Source organism: Schistocerca serialis, chromosome 3, assembly GCF_023864345.2.
Source record: "Schistocerca serialis cubense isolate TAMUIC-IGC-003099 chromosome 3, iqSchSeri2.2, whole genome shotgun sequence".
In the NCBI taxonomy this organism is placed as follows: Eukaryota; Metazoa; Arthropoda; class Insecta; order Orthoptera; family Acrididae; genus Schistocerca; species Schistocerca serialis.
In genome coordinates, this window is record NC_064640.1 from 939,745,782 (window position 1) to 939,758,731 (window position 12,950).

The 12,950-nt window shown below is 38.4% G+C and overlaps 1 protein-coding gene and 1 pseudogene across 1 annotated transcript in view; one reads left to right on the forward strand and one right to left on the reverse strand.

Moving 5' to 3' along the window:
* Positions 1-5,056, forward strand: part of LOC126469627 (uncharacterized) — a 37,180-nt gene extending 32,124 nt beyond the window's left edge. The window contains exon 3 of the mRNA XM_050096753.1: positions 3,141-5,056. Coding sequence (XP_049952710.1) covers positions 3,141-3,353 — 213 coding nt within the window. The 3' untranslated portion in view covers positions 3,354-5,056. The remainder of the gene's footprint in view (positions 1-3,140) is intronic.
* A 2,602-nt stretch (positions 5,057-7,658) lies between these two features.
* Positions 7,659-7,777, reverse strand: LOC126471864 (5S ribosomal RNA; annotated as a pseudogene).
* Between the last annotated feature and the right edge of the window lie 5,173 nt (positions 7,778-12,950).

Below are 12,950 nucleotides of genomic sequence, written 5' to 3' on the forward strand. Positions count from 1 at the left end.
TACAGTTATCGGTCGAGTACCACTGCAACCGTCCTAAAGTGATGGTCACAAATATATAAGGCACTACCGTGGTGACGGTAATCCGACACATATTGTTGGGTCTCAAAGCGGACGAACACTAAGTGTGATGGTTTGAACTTCATTATGGAATCTTCACAAAAGTTTGTGCAATTTAACGATGAAATCTTAAGAAATTATATTGCGCCTCAATTGATAAACGTCGTGGTTGCCACACAGAAAATGCCCGGAACTATACACAACACTTGTTTCAGTTTGAAACTAATCTATTTTCGCAGTGTTTAGATTTCCTCGTGTGTATTATTGAATGATTCACTGGCAAATGCGATGGTGTTTCATGCACTGATAACGACATTTCATGATAAAAAGTGTACCGACTTGTATAAAGTTATCATTGGTGTGATAGGAATTTGCAGTATTCGATTTTTACGTACTATCTGCATGACACTAATGATAAATTTTTAATATCTGATCAAACTCTCAAACCAAAGGGAACCTTTGCTCTGATGACACATTTTATTTTCATTCGATTACATTTTAAAAATTATTTGTATCGAGAACTGTATAATATTTGGGGCAGCTGATACGAAGAGAAGAGTTCTTTTTCAGATAAAAAATGTGAAATCTCGTTGAAGGCGCAAGCTGTAATGTGCCAGCTGCTATCGTATCTTATCGGCCTGATACTGCGCCACTTACAGCCACCTGCTGCATGGAAGGTCGTCTGACGGTAGTGAAAAATTTCACAACAGTGCTCGCTACTACGACAGTTCTCTGTTCTGTATGTTTTACAACATTCGGCAGCTATATAATACGTGTAGTATTTTATATACTCTCCACTTTTCGAAGGAAGAGTGATATCGGAAATTACATTAACAGTACTCAACTGTTTTGTAATCACCGCTATTGTTTGTCACTGGTATGCTGGCTGGTTACACCGGTCAAGCTAGGCATTGTCTGTGATCTATCGTCAGGCCTTCAACAGAAAATCACTTATCTCTTTCTTGAAAATATTCTATGTCTGCGCTATTCGCTCGCTTTACCACCAAATATTAAGTGATAACACGACAGCAAGGATATGGAAGATGATTAAATTGTTGTGACTACTTTGGGTTGGGTTGTTTTGTGGGAAGAGACCAAACAGCGAGGTCATCGGTACCATTGGATTAGGGAAGGATAGGGAAGGAAGTCGGCCGTGCCCTTCCAAAGGAACCATCCCGGCATTTGGCTCAAGCGATTTAGGGGAATCACGGAAAACCTTAATCATGATGGCCGGACGCTGGTTTGAACCGTCGTCCTCCCGAATGCGAGTCCAATGTGCTAACCACTGTGCCATCTCCATCGACAGGATTTCTTGATTTTGTCACACAGGTTCTCTGTTCGCCACCAAGTAGCAGTATGAGGTGCTGACGTAGTCAAACAATTACTTTTACTGCGTACACACGGTCAGTACATAGCATACTTTCGCTCTTTTACTTAAAAAGGGAACAAAAGATTTTTGCACACAGTTCGTTGCAAGAAAGTATTGTGAAGAGGATAACTACTCATTACATCAACAACTAAAATAACTGATAAAGTTTTCAGACCATTCGATTCTTATTCCTTCTGTGAGTCTCCATTTTTTTCTCCTTTCTACACTTTTTTGCAATGTTTTTAGTTCAAACTGAAGATAAACTGGCTTGATTCATTCACAGCTATGTCGTTATTAAGATCAACGTGTAGTATGATGCAACGGTTGGAGGCTTTGGGAGAATAATTATTATGTTGTTAGATGAGGATAGCACAACTGCTGGTACGTTTTAATGAAGACTGCGTTATAAAAGTTTCCTGGTATAGGACTAATCCAATCTCAGTTCATAACAATAATATATTGCACTCACCGTATTTATATGGATTCCCAAGACTTTTCTTTAAATACGTAACAACAAAATGTTATTTCGCAACCTGATTATACGTCTCAAACTAATCTTTTAGAATACATCTCAATCATTTCCGTGAGTAATAAATGCTGTAAATAATTTCAAGAAATATCTTGTTTCTGTAAGTTAGTCTTTGTTTTCTGCTTTGTTTTTTGCTGTACCTACGCCTTTACAGTGTGTTTTCCCTTTCAAGTCTGCTGTCGTGCCTTGCACTTTTATCTTCAAATTCGCATATCGGTTGTGGTTGCTTCTGCTTAGCTTATATGTTTCTGATCGCCTTTTGGTGTGGTCTGCCTCTCAGGTAGATAGAGTATAGAAATTTAAAATTTAGAGATATGTAAGACTGATAATAACAAACAATCGATGAAACATATTATTGTAAAAGATACAAGACTAATTCCTGTTTTCCAAAATCTGAAACTGAATGTGTACTTTTTATTATATGTCTATAGATTTCATAATATCCTAACTCTAAAGACAATAATGAAAAATTGGGCTGTTACATTTTATTACTACTGTTGTTTTTTTTCTTTTCACCACAGTTACTATATTATTTGATTTACAGAACAGTCATTACTTTTCACTGGTTAGCCAGCCATCTAGAGTAACATAAATTGTTTCAAGAAATTTGTACTAATGTTACTCTACAGAAGCTACTTACGGTTTTGGTCTATTTTATGCTCTTCATACACATGTCTATCACGAGAAAACGAAATGGTAAAGGTACTATATAAGACGTTTGCATGGGAGGTGCATGTGTATGAAGTATATAACATCAACAGAAGCTGTAAGCATTTACTATATTCTCTCATACAGATATAGTGATTGAGGTTTTTCGCCCACTTTCCAAATCTACGAAGTAATCGTGGATGGTAATCTTCTCAACAAAAATTAATTATTGTTCTACAAAGCAAATAATGTAGTAATTAATGCAAAACAGAAAATCGTAGTTCTAAAAAGTTAAATGTTTCGGACTAATTTATTATCACCACCGTTATCATTTATGTATTTCAAAATTTAAAGGTATCTGACCGAAGTAAGAACCAACTGACACTGACAAAGATTCGCGGAAACATGATTTTGTAAAAGAAACGAGAAGAATGTCTGTTTTGAGAGACTGGGAGGAAGCTATTCCTCAAAACCACCTGTTTCTGTTTGTATTAGAAGCATCTGTGTCATAGCGGCGACTCTTTCTGTGTGTTGCAGCTGCAGCAGGAGGCTGAGAAGACGCGTGAGCCGTCAGCAGTGGTCAGCGGCGGTCTGTCCGGCGGCAGCAGCATGGGCGGCGGGGGTGGCGGGGGTGTGAGCGTGGGCGGCGCCTCACTGCTGGGGCGCCTGGTTCCCCCACAGTACGGCCGCCCCGTGTGCTGGACCGTCATCGCACTCTACGTGGGCTGGCGCATCATCTGCTCACGATGAGCCGTGGTGCGGACAACCACCCTCTAGTCTTTAAGTTCTACTTTCTAAGTCTCATTTCATTTTAGTTCTTATCGTTATGAGTGGAGATGATCTCCTAACATGTCTCCCTGAGACAGTTTCAGTGATTACTTGTTTGTTTCACGTATCTGTATTAGAGAACTATTCGTTCGATTTGTATCTGTAATTCCCAGTGATCTCCTTAGGTTAAGCTTTACGGGTCGTGTACTGAATCTCACGATAGTTTTGAGAAGTGGTAAAATGTGCTCCGAATTTTATACAATTATCACTTCTTGCATTCAGTGCATTGCTTACATAAATCGTAATTTTTTTGATTACAGAGTGTGTTTACATGTCTACTTATCGCTTAGCTGTAGGACAGATTTCTTTTTAGTGCTTAGATACGTTTCGTTTTGCAACTCTATTGTAATTATGGGTTATGACCGTATATAAAAGTATATAAATATATATAATAAATCGCAAGTAAATCTGTTCGATTACGTAAATGGAACATTGTATATTGTGTTGTGGAACATTCCTAATGTAAAACTGAATAATTATTGTGTATTTTTTTAATTGTGCAAAAAGGTTCCAATACCTTTTTTTAGAGTTTTCATATGATCTCTTACGCGTAGTTGTAGACATAGCTGCGTGTACAATGGGTGACGTTGTAGCAGTATCCCAAAGCATTGCAGCTCCGCTAGTTTGTAACTGATATTTTTGTGTGAGAGATAGTCTTCTCTTTTGTAAGTTGACCTCGGAGTAACACGTCACAGCAGAGGGCAGACATGAAATCTCAGAGGAATTTCGTCGTATTTTAAGCTATGCAGTTCATTTTTTCAAATTTCATTGCTCTAATTATTGTATATAGACAATTCAGTGAGAGAGTACTTTATGTGTGATCAAGGTTTTGAAACTGCGTGTACAGGTACTGTTGTGTGAGGCAGCAAGTCATTATGTTCGACACTAGATGTCCTACGTAAATTTTGTTGCTGAAGAAAACATATTCCTTCACCATTATGTTATCTATAAAAGTTGTAAGCACAGTACATAGAGCTCCATTTCATACTGACAGGACTATTTTCATTTTGGAATACACAAATTAATAGCCTTTAACTAATTTATTGAAATATTTGTGCCACATTACCCAGACCTCATCCAAAATTGTTTTTGTAAACAACTTCCCTCTTCTCTTCGTTTCTTTAATCTTTTCCATCTACCTTCATCCACCATTTACCTTACAGAATTGGTAACTCATATGAAATTGTCACCAGTAAATCCTGGAAAGATTATAACTTAATTACTAAGTACTTGTGTCACCGTGGTGCCAGTTACTGGAAACAATTGTAAAAGTTGTAAAAGTACCATTTGCGACGCTATGTCTGAGCGTTCTCTGCTGTTAGACCTGTTTTGTCAAATGTGTGGCTTGTAAATAGCTTACCATTTTTTAAACAAACTAACAGTTGGTAGGTTTCACTGCTGTTGCAGGTTTATGGACAGTCTGTCAATTGGATCTGTGGCTTCAGAGAAACCTTCGCTTATCAAAGTGTCACTGTGATTACATATTTCTATAATCTGATGAATATATCATAGGTTATATTTGCATGTCGTAACATAGGAAGTATAAAAAATTAAGGCAAATGTATGGGAGAGAGCACTTGTGTTCTCTGACCTACACTCTGTTGCTACCAATGTCTTTCAGAACTGTACACTTTTTCACTTTTGTAAAACAATTGAATTTTGAAATAAATGTAAACATTCTGGTAATAAAGTTCAGTTTGTATCATTTTGTACACAAGTGTTTCATGTGCACAGAATGCTAATAGTTCATTTACCATCTTAGTACTCCATTTCAGTTCAAAACCTATTTCAGATTCTCACTTAAACCTGTTCTGTCGTATTGACTTCAACATTACAACTGTGATGCAAATTTTTGGGGTACTCTTTTCTAGCAATTCTTCTACCACATACAGTCATCACTCAATCACCCACTCCTTTTCTAAAAAGCTTTTCCTTATTGAAGAAATCACAAAGTACTGTTATTATTCTACTGGACAATGAAAAACTTTTGTTACATCTTATGAATAGTAATTTTTGAATAGATTAGCATTATTACCAGCTTTTATGCTAATTTAGTAAGTGTAATTATTGAAGCAAAGTTAATTAGTAAATCTGACCACTAAACATCCCATCCAAAGACACAATTCGAGTCATTCAGTGACTGAATAATTGATTGGTGAGATGTATTTTATTACACCCATGTAATAGTTTCACATGTGTACTAGTAAGACTTTGAAGAAACATTCACACTGGCCATTCACACTGTAAAACTTTCTATATCATAGTAATAAGTCCTTTTCATCCATTGATGGTCTTACAAATATTTATTTTTTTAATGAAAAGAACACTGTTGCAAAATTCTTATGCTGAATGTATCCAAGTGAGTTCAAACAACTGATAAGGAATATAGAAGCACTTAGATCTTGGACAGAAATATTATACATCTGTTTGCACACAGAAATGAAATATGTTTCTTCTAAATAATTGCTCCATAACATACATTCAAGTATTATTGTGCAAGATACATGAGAACTCTGCAATGACAAATTTATTTGCAAGAATATCTGTTAGCCACACCTGAAAACATTACATTTTCTTAAAGTGATAGACCCTTACTAGAAACACATATCTACTAAAGAAATATTTGTGAAAAAGGATAAGACTAAAATACAATTAATATTACAATAAAAATAAAAGAACATCAAATGACTGAAAACTGATCTTAAGAGCAACTTCAAGAACTACTTTAATTAGCAGTTAGTGTACACTCCAACGATAGTAAAAAGGCTGTGTTTCTCTTTTTTCTAAGCAGGGTCTGAATTTCACAAACATAGATTTTTTGGTCTACTTTATTTATGCAAGTACTAGCAACTTCACAGTGTCATTTATTGTTCATGGGGAACTACCATACAGTATTCACTTGCTTTTTTTGTACATGTATTAGAAATAGCAATGTATGACAACGACTCACTACATGCATATGTTCAAGAACGAATACTCGAGGTCATGATTGTAACTGACGTAATCTCGAATTCTCGATAAAAGACTGATGTTCACAAAGCTGGATGGTACCATGAGGAGGGGCATTAACCTTCAAACAAAAGAGAATAATAAACTACATCAGTGAAAGCTGAATAGCTTACAGCAGTTTTCTATCCCAAACATTATTGTGTTTAAGACTTTGGTGGTGACTGTAACAGAACTTGGCCTTGCACTGCCTCTTGTTTCATTTCAGGTTATTATAATTTCCGAAACAAGGCAGCATGTAATCGGTTTCTTCTGAAGACTGCTTGCTTCAGCATCTGTAATGGAAAATTTCAATGAGTTATGGTAATTAGGGAAGATTTCAAATTGTGAACAATCTAGTTGGAGAATGACGCCATGTGAATAGGTGCCTGAAACTGAAACTCGTGTAAGATCGATGTTAATATATTTTCTGAACAATATCTTGAACAGTCTTCGACCTCCTAGTAACTAACAGACACGAACTTTTCGACAGAATTGCTGTTTTGGAGGAAATCAGTGACCATAAGGCTGTTATGGTCTCATTTACCACAGACGTACACAGGTCGTGTTCTAGTGGTTGACTTCACTGCCTCTAGATCGCTGGTTCTATTCCTGCCGATAGGCAGATTTTCACCGCTAGGGGACTAGGTGTTCGTGTTGTTTTCATCGTTTTACCTCATCTTCATCGTCGCTTAAATCGCCACATTGGCGTCAAATAGAAAGATTTGCACCAAGTGGCTGAACAACCCCAGATACATAGCCAATAATACCAAACGATTATTTCATTTCAGTTACGGCAGGTGTGAAAAGGGATATTAAGTGATAGGTAAACATAATTAGGAAGTAAGTATGACAAGGAAAAGATAGCAGACTATCTGAGCAGTAAGCACAAGGTTTTAAGTATCCAGAGATTTATGCGATATAATTTGGACCTCTATGTGTGGAAAAATGATAAGAGGTATGGGAAATACCCACTTTACTTCAATAGGCAAGCTAGAACGTTTCTTAAAATAAAGAGAGCTTCATAAAAAACAAACACTGTCAGAACAAGACTTGAAGGCCCAAAGTACTGACCGGTCGCCGTGTCATCCTCAGCCATAAGGGGTCTCCAGATGCGGATACGGAGTGTCATGCTGTTAGCACTCCGCTCTCCCGGTCGTTGTCATTTTTCGCGACCAGTGCTGCTACTTCTCACTCAAGTAGCTCCTCAATTGGCCTAACAGGGTCCGAGTGCAGCCCACTTGCCAACAGCACTCGAGAGACCCGGCCGGTGACCCATCCAAGTGCTAGCCAAGCCCAACAGTGCTTAACTTCGATGATCTAACGGGAACCAGTGTTACCACTGCGGCAAGACCGTTGGATAAAGAGAGCTTAATACCAGATTAAAATTAAAAGTAAGTCTCGCTGACACACAAAAGCTGAACAAAGCTAAAACGGCCGTAAACAGAGCAATAGCAATTTTAAAATAAAATTAAACGACCAATCTGATGTAAAATACTTAGACGTTTTAGTCTAATACAAAGTCAGTTAACGGACCAAAACCACCTATACGTCGCTCAGTAATCATATAGATCCGGAAACGGAAGATAAGAGATACAAATACTAAATGCTGAATTACGCCTTCCGAAATTGCTACACTATCTTAATCGCAGAAGAAAATTCGGTAGATTACAGCAGCAGCTCCATGCAAAATTTCGCAGGAGATTATGCTGCATGCAGGTTGTGCCGATAGATAATTATAGAAAACTGCAGGAAGATCTTCGGAGGACCCACCTTTTTCTTCTGCTGGCACTCACAACTGACGCTAAACAGTAATAAACGCAACTTATTGCGTGACCTACTATTGAACAATTACACTACTGTCGATATATCACTGTAAATAGGAACAAACGTAATTTGTCTCGGCGTATCCACCCGAACGGCCATGACGGGAACGACAACTTACTCGTAGAACAGATAGCAGTAAAACCAGAAACTCGGAGGAGATTGATACAAAGAATCGTCAAGAAATACAAGTCACACAGGAAAGAAGTTGCTAACTACATTGAGATATTTTTCACTATTGCTCATCATTGTGGAACCTTTACCCAGTAGGATTAATAGAAGAGACAGAAAGAGACACAAAGAAAGGCGATATGTTTCGTGAAATGTTTGTTTAGTAAGATTGAAAGCGTTACGGAATGTTCATGAAGCTCCAGTGGTAGACAGTAAACGAGAGGCTTTGTTCATCACGAAAAAGTATTCTGCTACAATTAAGATAATATACGAGTCAGACAACGTATTACCTTACCATGTATTTACGTCACCAGATGACTATGTCAGGAAGCACAGAATATTTAAGCTTATACCGAGTCTTACCAGACCGTCTCTTTTCCCGCATAATGTTCGTGGAGGGAGCCCAAGTATTATCCTATTTATGAATAAATGCACTTGTAGAACGACCTGAACGTATTATAGATGTGCAGAGAATGCAAGAATAATCAGTCACGGTTTTGAACTTCAAATGTTCAAATGTGTGTGAAATCTTATGAGACTCAACTGCTGAGGTCATCAGTCCCTAAACTTACACACTACTTAGCCTAAATTATCCTAAGGACAAACACACACACCCCTGCCAGAGGGAGGACTCGAACCTCCACCGAGATCAGCCATATAGTCCATGACTGCAGCCCCCTTAGACCGCTCGGCTAAGGTTTTGAACTTAGTCCTACTAAATACAGGTATAACGACTTTAACATCTTTCGCAAACAAATATTGTCATAAACTATAGGAAACCAGTGGGAAACGAAGAAGGAACATTGCCATGAACTATAGAAAACCAGTGGGGAACGAAGAAGGGACACAAAGACATCACACAGAAACTTCATATTTATTTGGTGCCTTGATAGAGGGCAATGAAGACAACGATTCAAAGCGCAGTGCTGTGGCTTAAATACGATTCGTGGACAAATAGACTTGTTATTTACAGCGTGATATTTAATTCATAGGTGCTTTCAACGTGCCCACACAGCGGCGTAGAACAAAGTTTAAGCAATTAACTAATGGTATGTGACGCTTTGACTCTGCATGAGTAATAGCGCTGTAACTTCAGGGAAGTATCGTTTGATGGTCATCCAGGATCCGGACGACAGCCGAAGATGAGCTTATCCCTGGACCACCGCAGGCGACGAGTAGCTTTTACTGATTGCAAATCACATCAATGTTGCACGCAGCGTGCCACCTACAAACATTAGAAAGGGTTTTCTGGATGTCAGACCACGAACAAGGTTGCTGCCCTTCACGGTCCCTTTCACGCCTTATGACTATGTAACCAGTCTCGTATGGTGTTGATATAGTCGGATCTCGACGGATGAATGACAAAATGTTGATTTTATAATAAGCACGCATTCTCCTTTGGACCCGGTGGCGGTCATACGTCTGGCGGCTGCGTGTTGGTCGGGGATTCCAACTCTAACAAAATTATCAATTCTGTGAGTAATAAATTATCTTATAATATCCATAAAAATGATTCGTAAGTTCTCGAATTCTATTATCAGGGTTACCCCACAAAATGTTTGGCTTCCGAGGCGGTCGTTCCCGTAGCAGAGTTCCATATCTCATATTGATACATTTGCCTGTCTCCATCAGCCCTGGAAGTATGTATCATTATCATGAAAACAGCTTCTACAGTTAAACCATTTACACATCCTTAAATATCGTTTTGTTTTGGTCTGAGAATTACGTCACTGTAAAGTTCAAATGCTACGTTTACATCAGTTGCTTCCAGCGGCGCCGTTCATCTTCGCCTTTTAGATATTTTTTCAATAGTTTCCACTTGACTCAAGAAGTTCGACATGAAAAAAGCCTCAAATTATGTGATACGTATTGTCATGGATTAGTTCAATATAAATTCACTGCTCATTCATCCCATAAAATCTGTGTTTATTTTATTTCTTTATTTACGTTACTTTTTAGGCCTTACAAAAAACATTCCACATGCAGAACAAATGTAAGGGCTGAAAAGACCGCCGTCATAGAATCCTATCTGTCTGTGATAACATTAAAATGAGTCGAACGGCACCTGATTGGATGCAACACACTTCATTTTGTCTTACAGTTGTATCCTGAAATTGGTTGATTGATTATTTTGTTTGAATGAAAGGAAGGCGATTAAGCGTTCAACTTCCGACAGACAACGAGCTCATGAGAGACGGAGCACAAGGTCGGATAGGGAAGTAACCCGGCTGTGCCTATTTCAAAGAAACCATTCACGCTTTCACAAATTACACCTTTTTCAGTCAGTCTATAACTGTTTATTATCTCAAAATTATCGGTTTCAGGCACTGTCACCCATCGCCAGGTGATGTTGCATTTACGTATTTAATGTTGCGAACTTACAACTTCATACATGCCATTCTATGAATAATATATGAATGGTGTCAATTCCTTGCTTTCCTTATAGTAAGTGTACTATAATGAGGCCCTCTGAGTTATTTGATGGGTGGATTTTTTTTTCAGATTAGTGGTATAAACTGATTATACCAGCAGTGATCGATTAACCATTTCTGTTAATTGCTTTAGAAGACATGGTCCAATTGAAAATAGTATGTTCTTGTCTTTGATCTAAATAGTGGAAACTCAGAGTCTGGATGCATTTGTGCGTGTCCTACTCCAGTGTATGGTGGAGCTTGTCTGAAAACAGCTCTGCATGCTGCTCCAAAATACAGGGTGTTTGTTTTGATTTTCGACGTTTAAGTATCTCGAAAACAATGCATTGTACGAAAAAATGTTGTAGGTGCAAAGTTAATGTTAGTTAGGGGACATCTGTCTGTGCTACAACTGGCCACTTCCTAATCACCCCTACTGCGTGAGCAGGATCAACTTCAAATTGTAACTCCCCATTTGTATTACATGTTCGGATTCTACGCAAAAAATAAGTACGGTTTACTCGAGTCATTGTTTTCTATTCGTGGTAGACGGTGCTATAATCAAAAAATGCTTGTTTTTGCAATTAATAACCGATCCGTCAGATTCTATATTTCATTTGCGATCTAAATGTAAACCCTTACCTTCTAATGAATGATATTAATGTCCGAAATTTACTTTAGTGTTACAAATTTCATTGTACAGTAGAAGATGGTTAGCTGTTTCAATGTCTGATTAGAAACTACGTTTAGCCTGATCCAGGAACAACGACATGGATGTATTAGTTTTCTGTTCCCATCGGAATACTTGATTTCGGCGAGTCCCCTGCCTCCTGCCATCGAGGTGCATGATTTCGGAGAATATCCATGGCAGGTGTGCCTGCCTATCATCTAATGGACATTTTACCTTATTACAGTGGTTGTGATTTGTGTTCCGCCGGTAGCCGCGTAGTGGCCAAAGCAAGAATTACGGCGGTTGGATGGAAACACACTTCGAAATCAGTCATCCTGATGGCGGGGTACGAGGGCAGCCACGTAAATCAAGCATTCCGCCGGTATGTGGGGTTACCACAATCAATCCCATAGATACCAAAGAATGACTTTACCCTACAGATAGCTTATTTGCCAGGAATGTGAAAGTCTAACGATGTTAATCAGTAATGTACAATCAGATCTTCAATGCTCAAATACCGTTTTAATATCAATACCAACCATTAGAACACAAAGGTGCCATCTGCTACAATTGGGAAAATTTTTTTGTGCAAACCGTACGTATTTGTTTTTTTTTAATTTGTGGTAAGTTTCTGTAGGATCAAACTGCTGTCATCGGTCCCTAGGCTTACACACTACTTAATGTAACTAAAACTAACTTGTGCTAAGGAAACACACACACCCATGTCCGAGGGAGGACTCGAACCTCCGAGGGGGGCAACCGTGCGACCCGTGGCAAGGGCCCTCAGACCGCGCGCAACGTATTTTTTTGACGTTTCTGACGTAGAATCCGAACATGAAAGAAAATGTTAGGATGTAACCATGTGTAGCACAGACAGATGTCTCCTTTACTAATATTAGCTTTTCACCTATAACATTTTTTTATACGATGCATCGTTTTCTAGATATTTAGTTGTCTCATGTTAAAACGAACACACTGTATTCTTCATGGCTAGTAGGTCTGGATACTGGGGGTGAGTGGTGGTTCGAAATCCAGTATAGAAGTTCCTTACCTTGTGTATTAGGGAAAACACTTGTAATTTATGTGAGGAATCGTTTAAAAATGAATTGCTAGATTGCACATTAGAATACATTCTGTTTGCAGGTAGGATGGAAAGAGTGAGTCGTCATACAGTCAAGGGGATGCTGAAACCATCAAGTAGCTATACATAGATCATCCCAAATCTGTATCGATTGAAAGTTGAATAGCGGGCTGCAGAGAGCGATGTAGTCCTGTCCATCCAGCCATGGAAAGTCAGAACTTTTACATCGCCTTCCTGTAGCACAGTACGAAGCAGTCTTTTTTCTAAAATTTGAGTACATAAAGCGTAAAATCGTGTAGTCTCCTGAATACATCTGAAAGCTGTGTCGTGTTACAGAGCGCACCGATTGTGTTCGGAGTACACTGTTTAGCTGATAA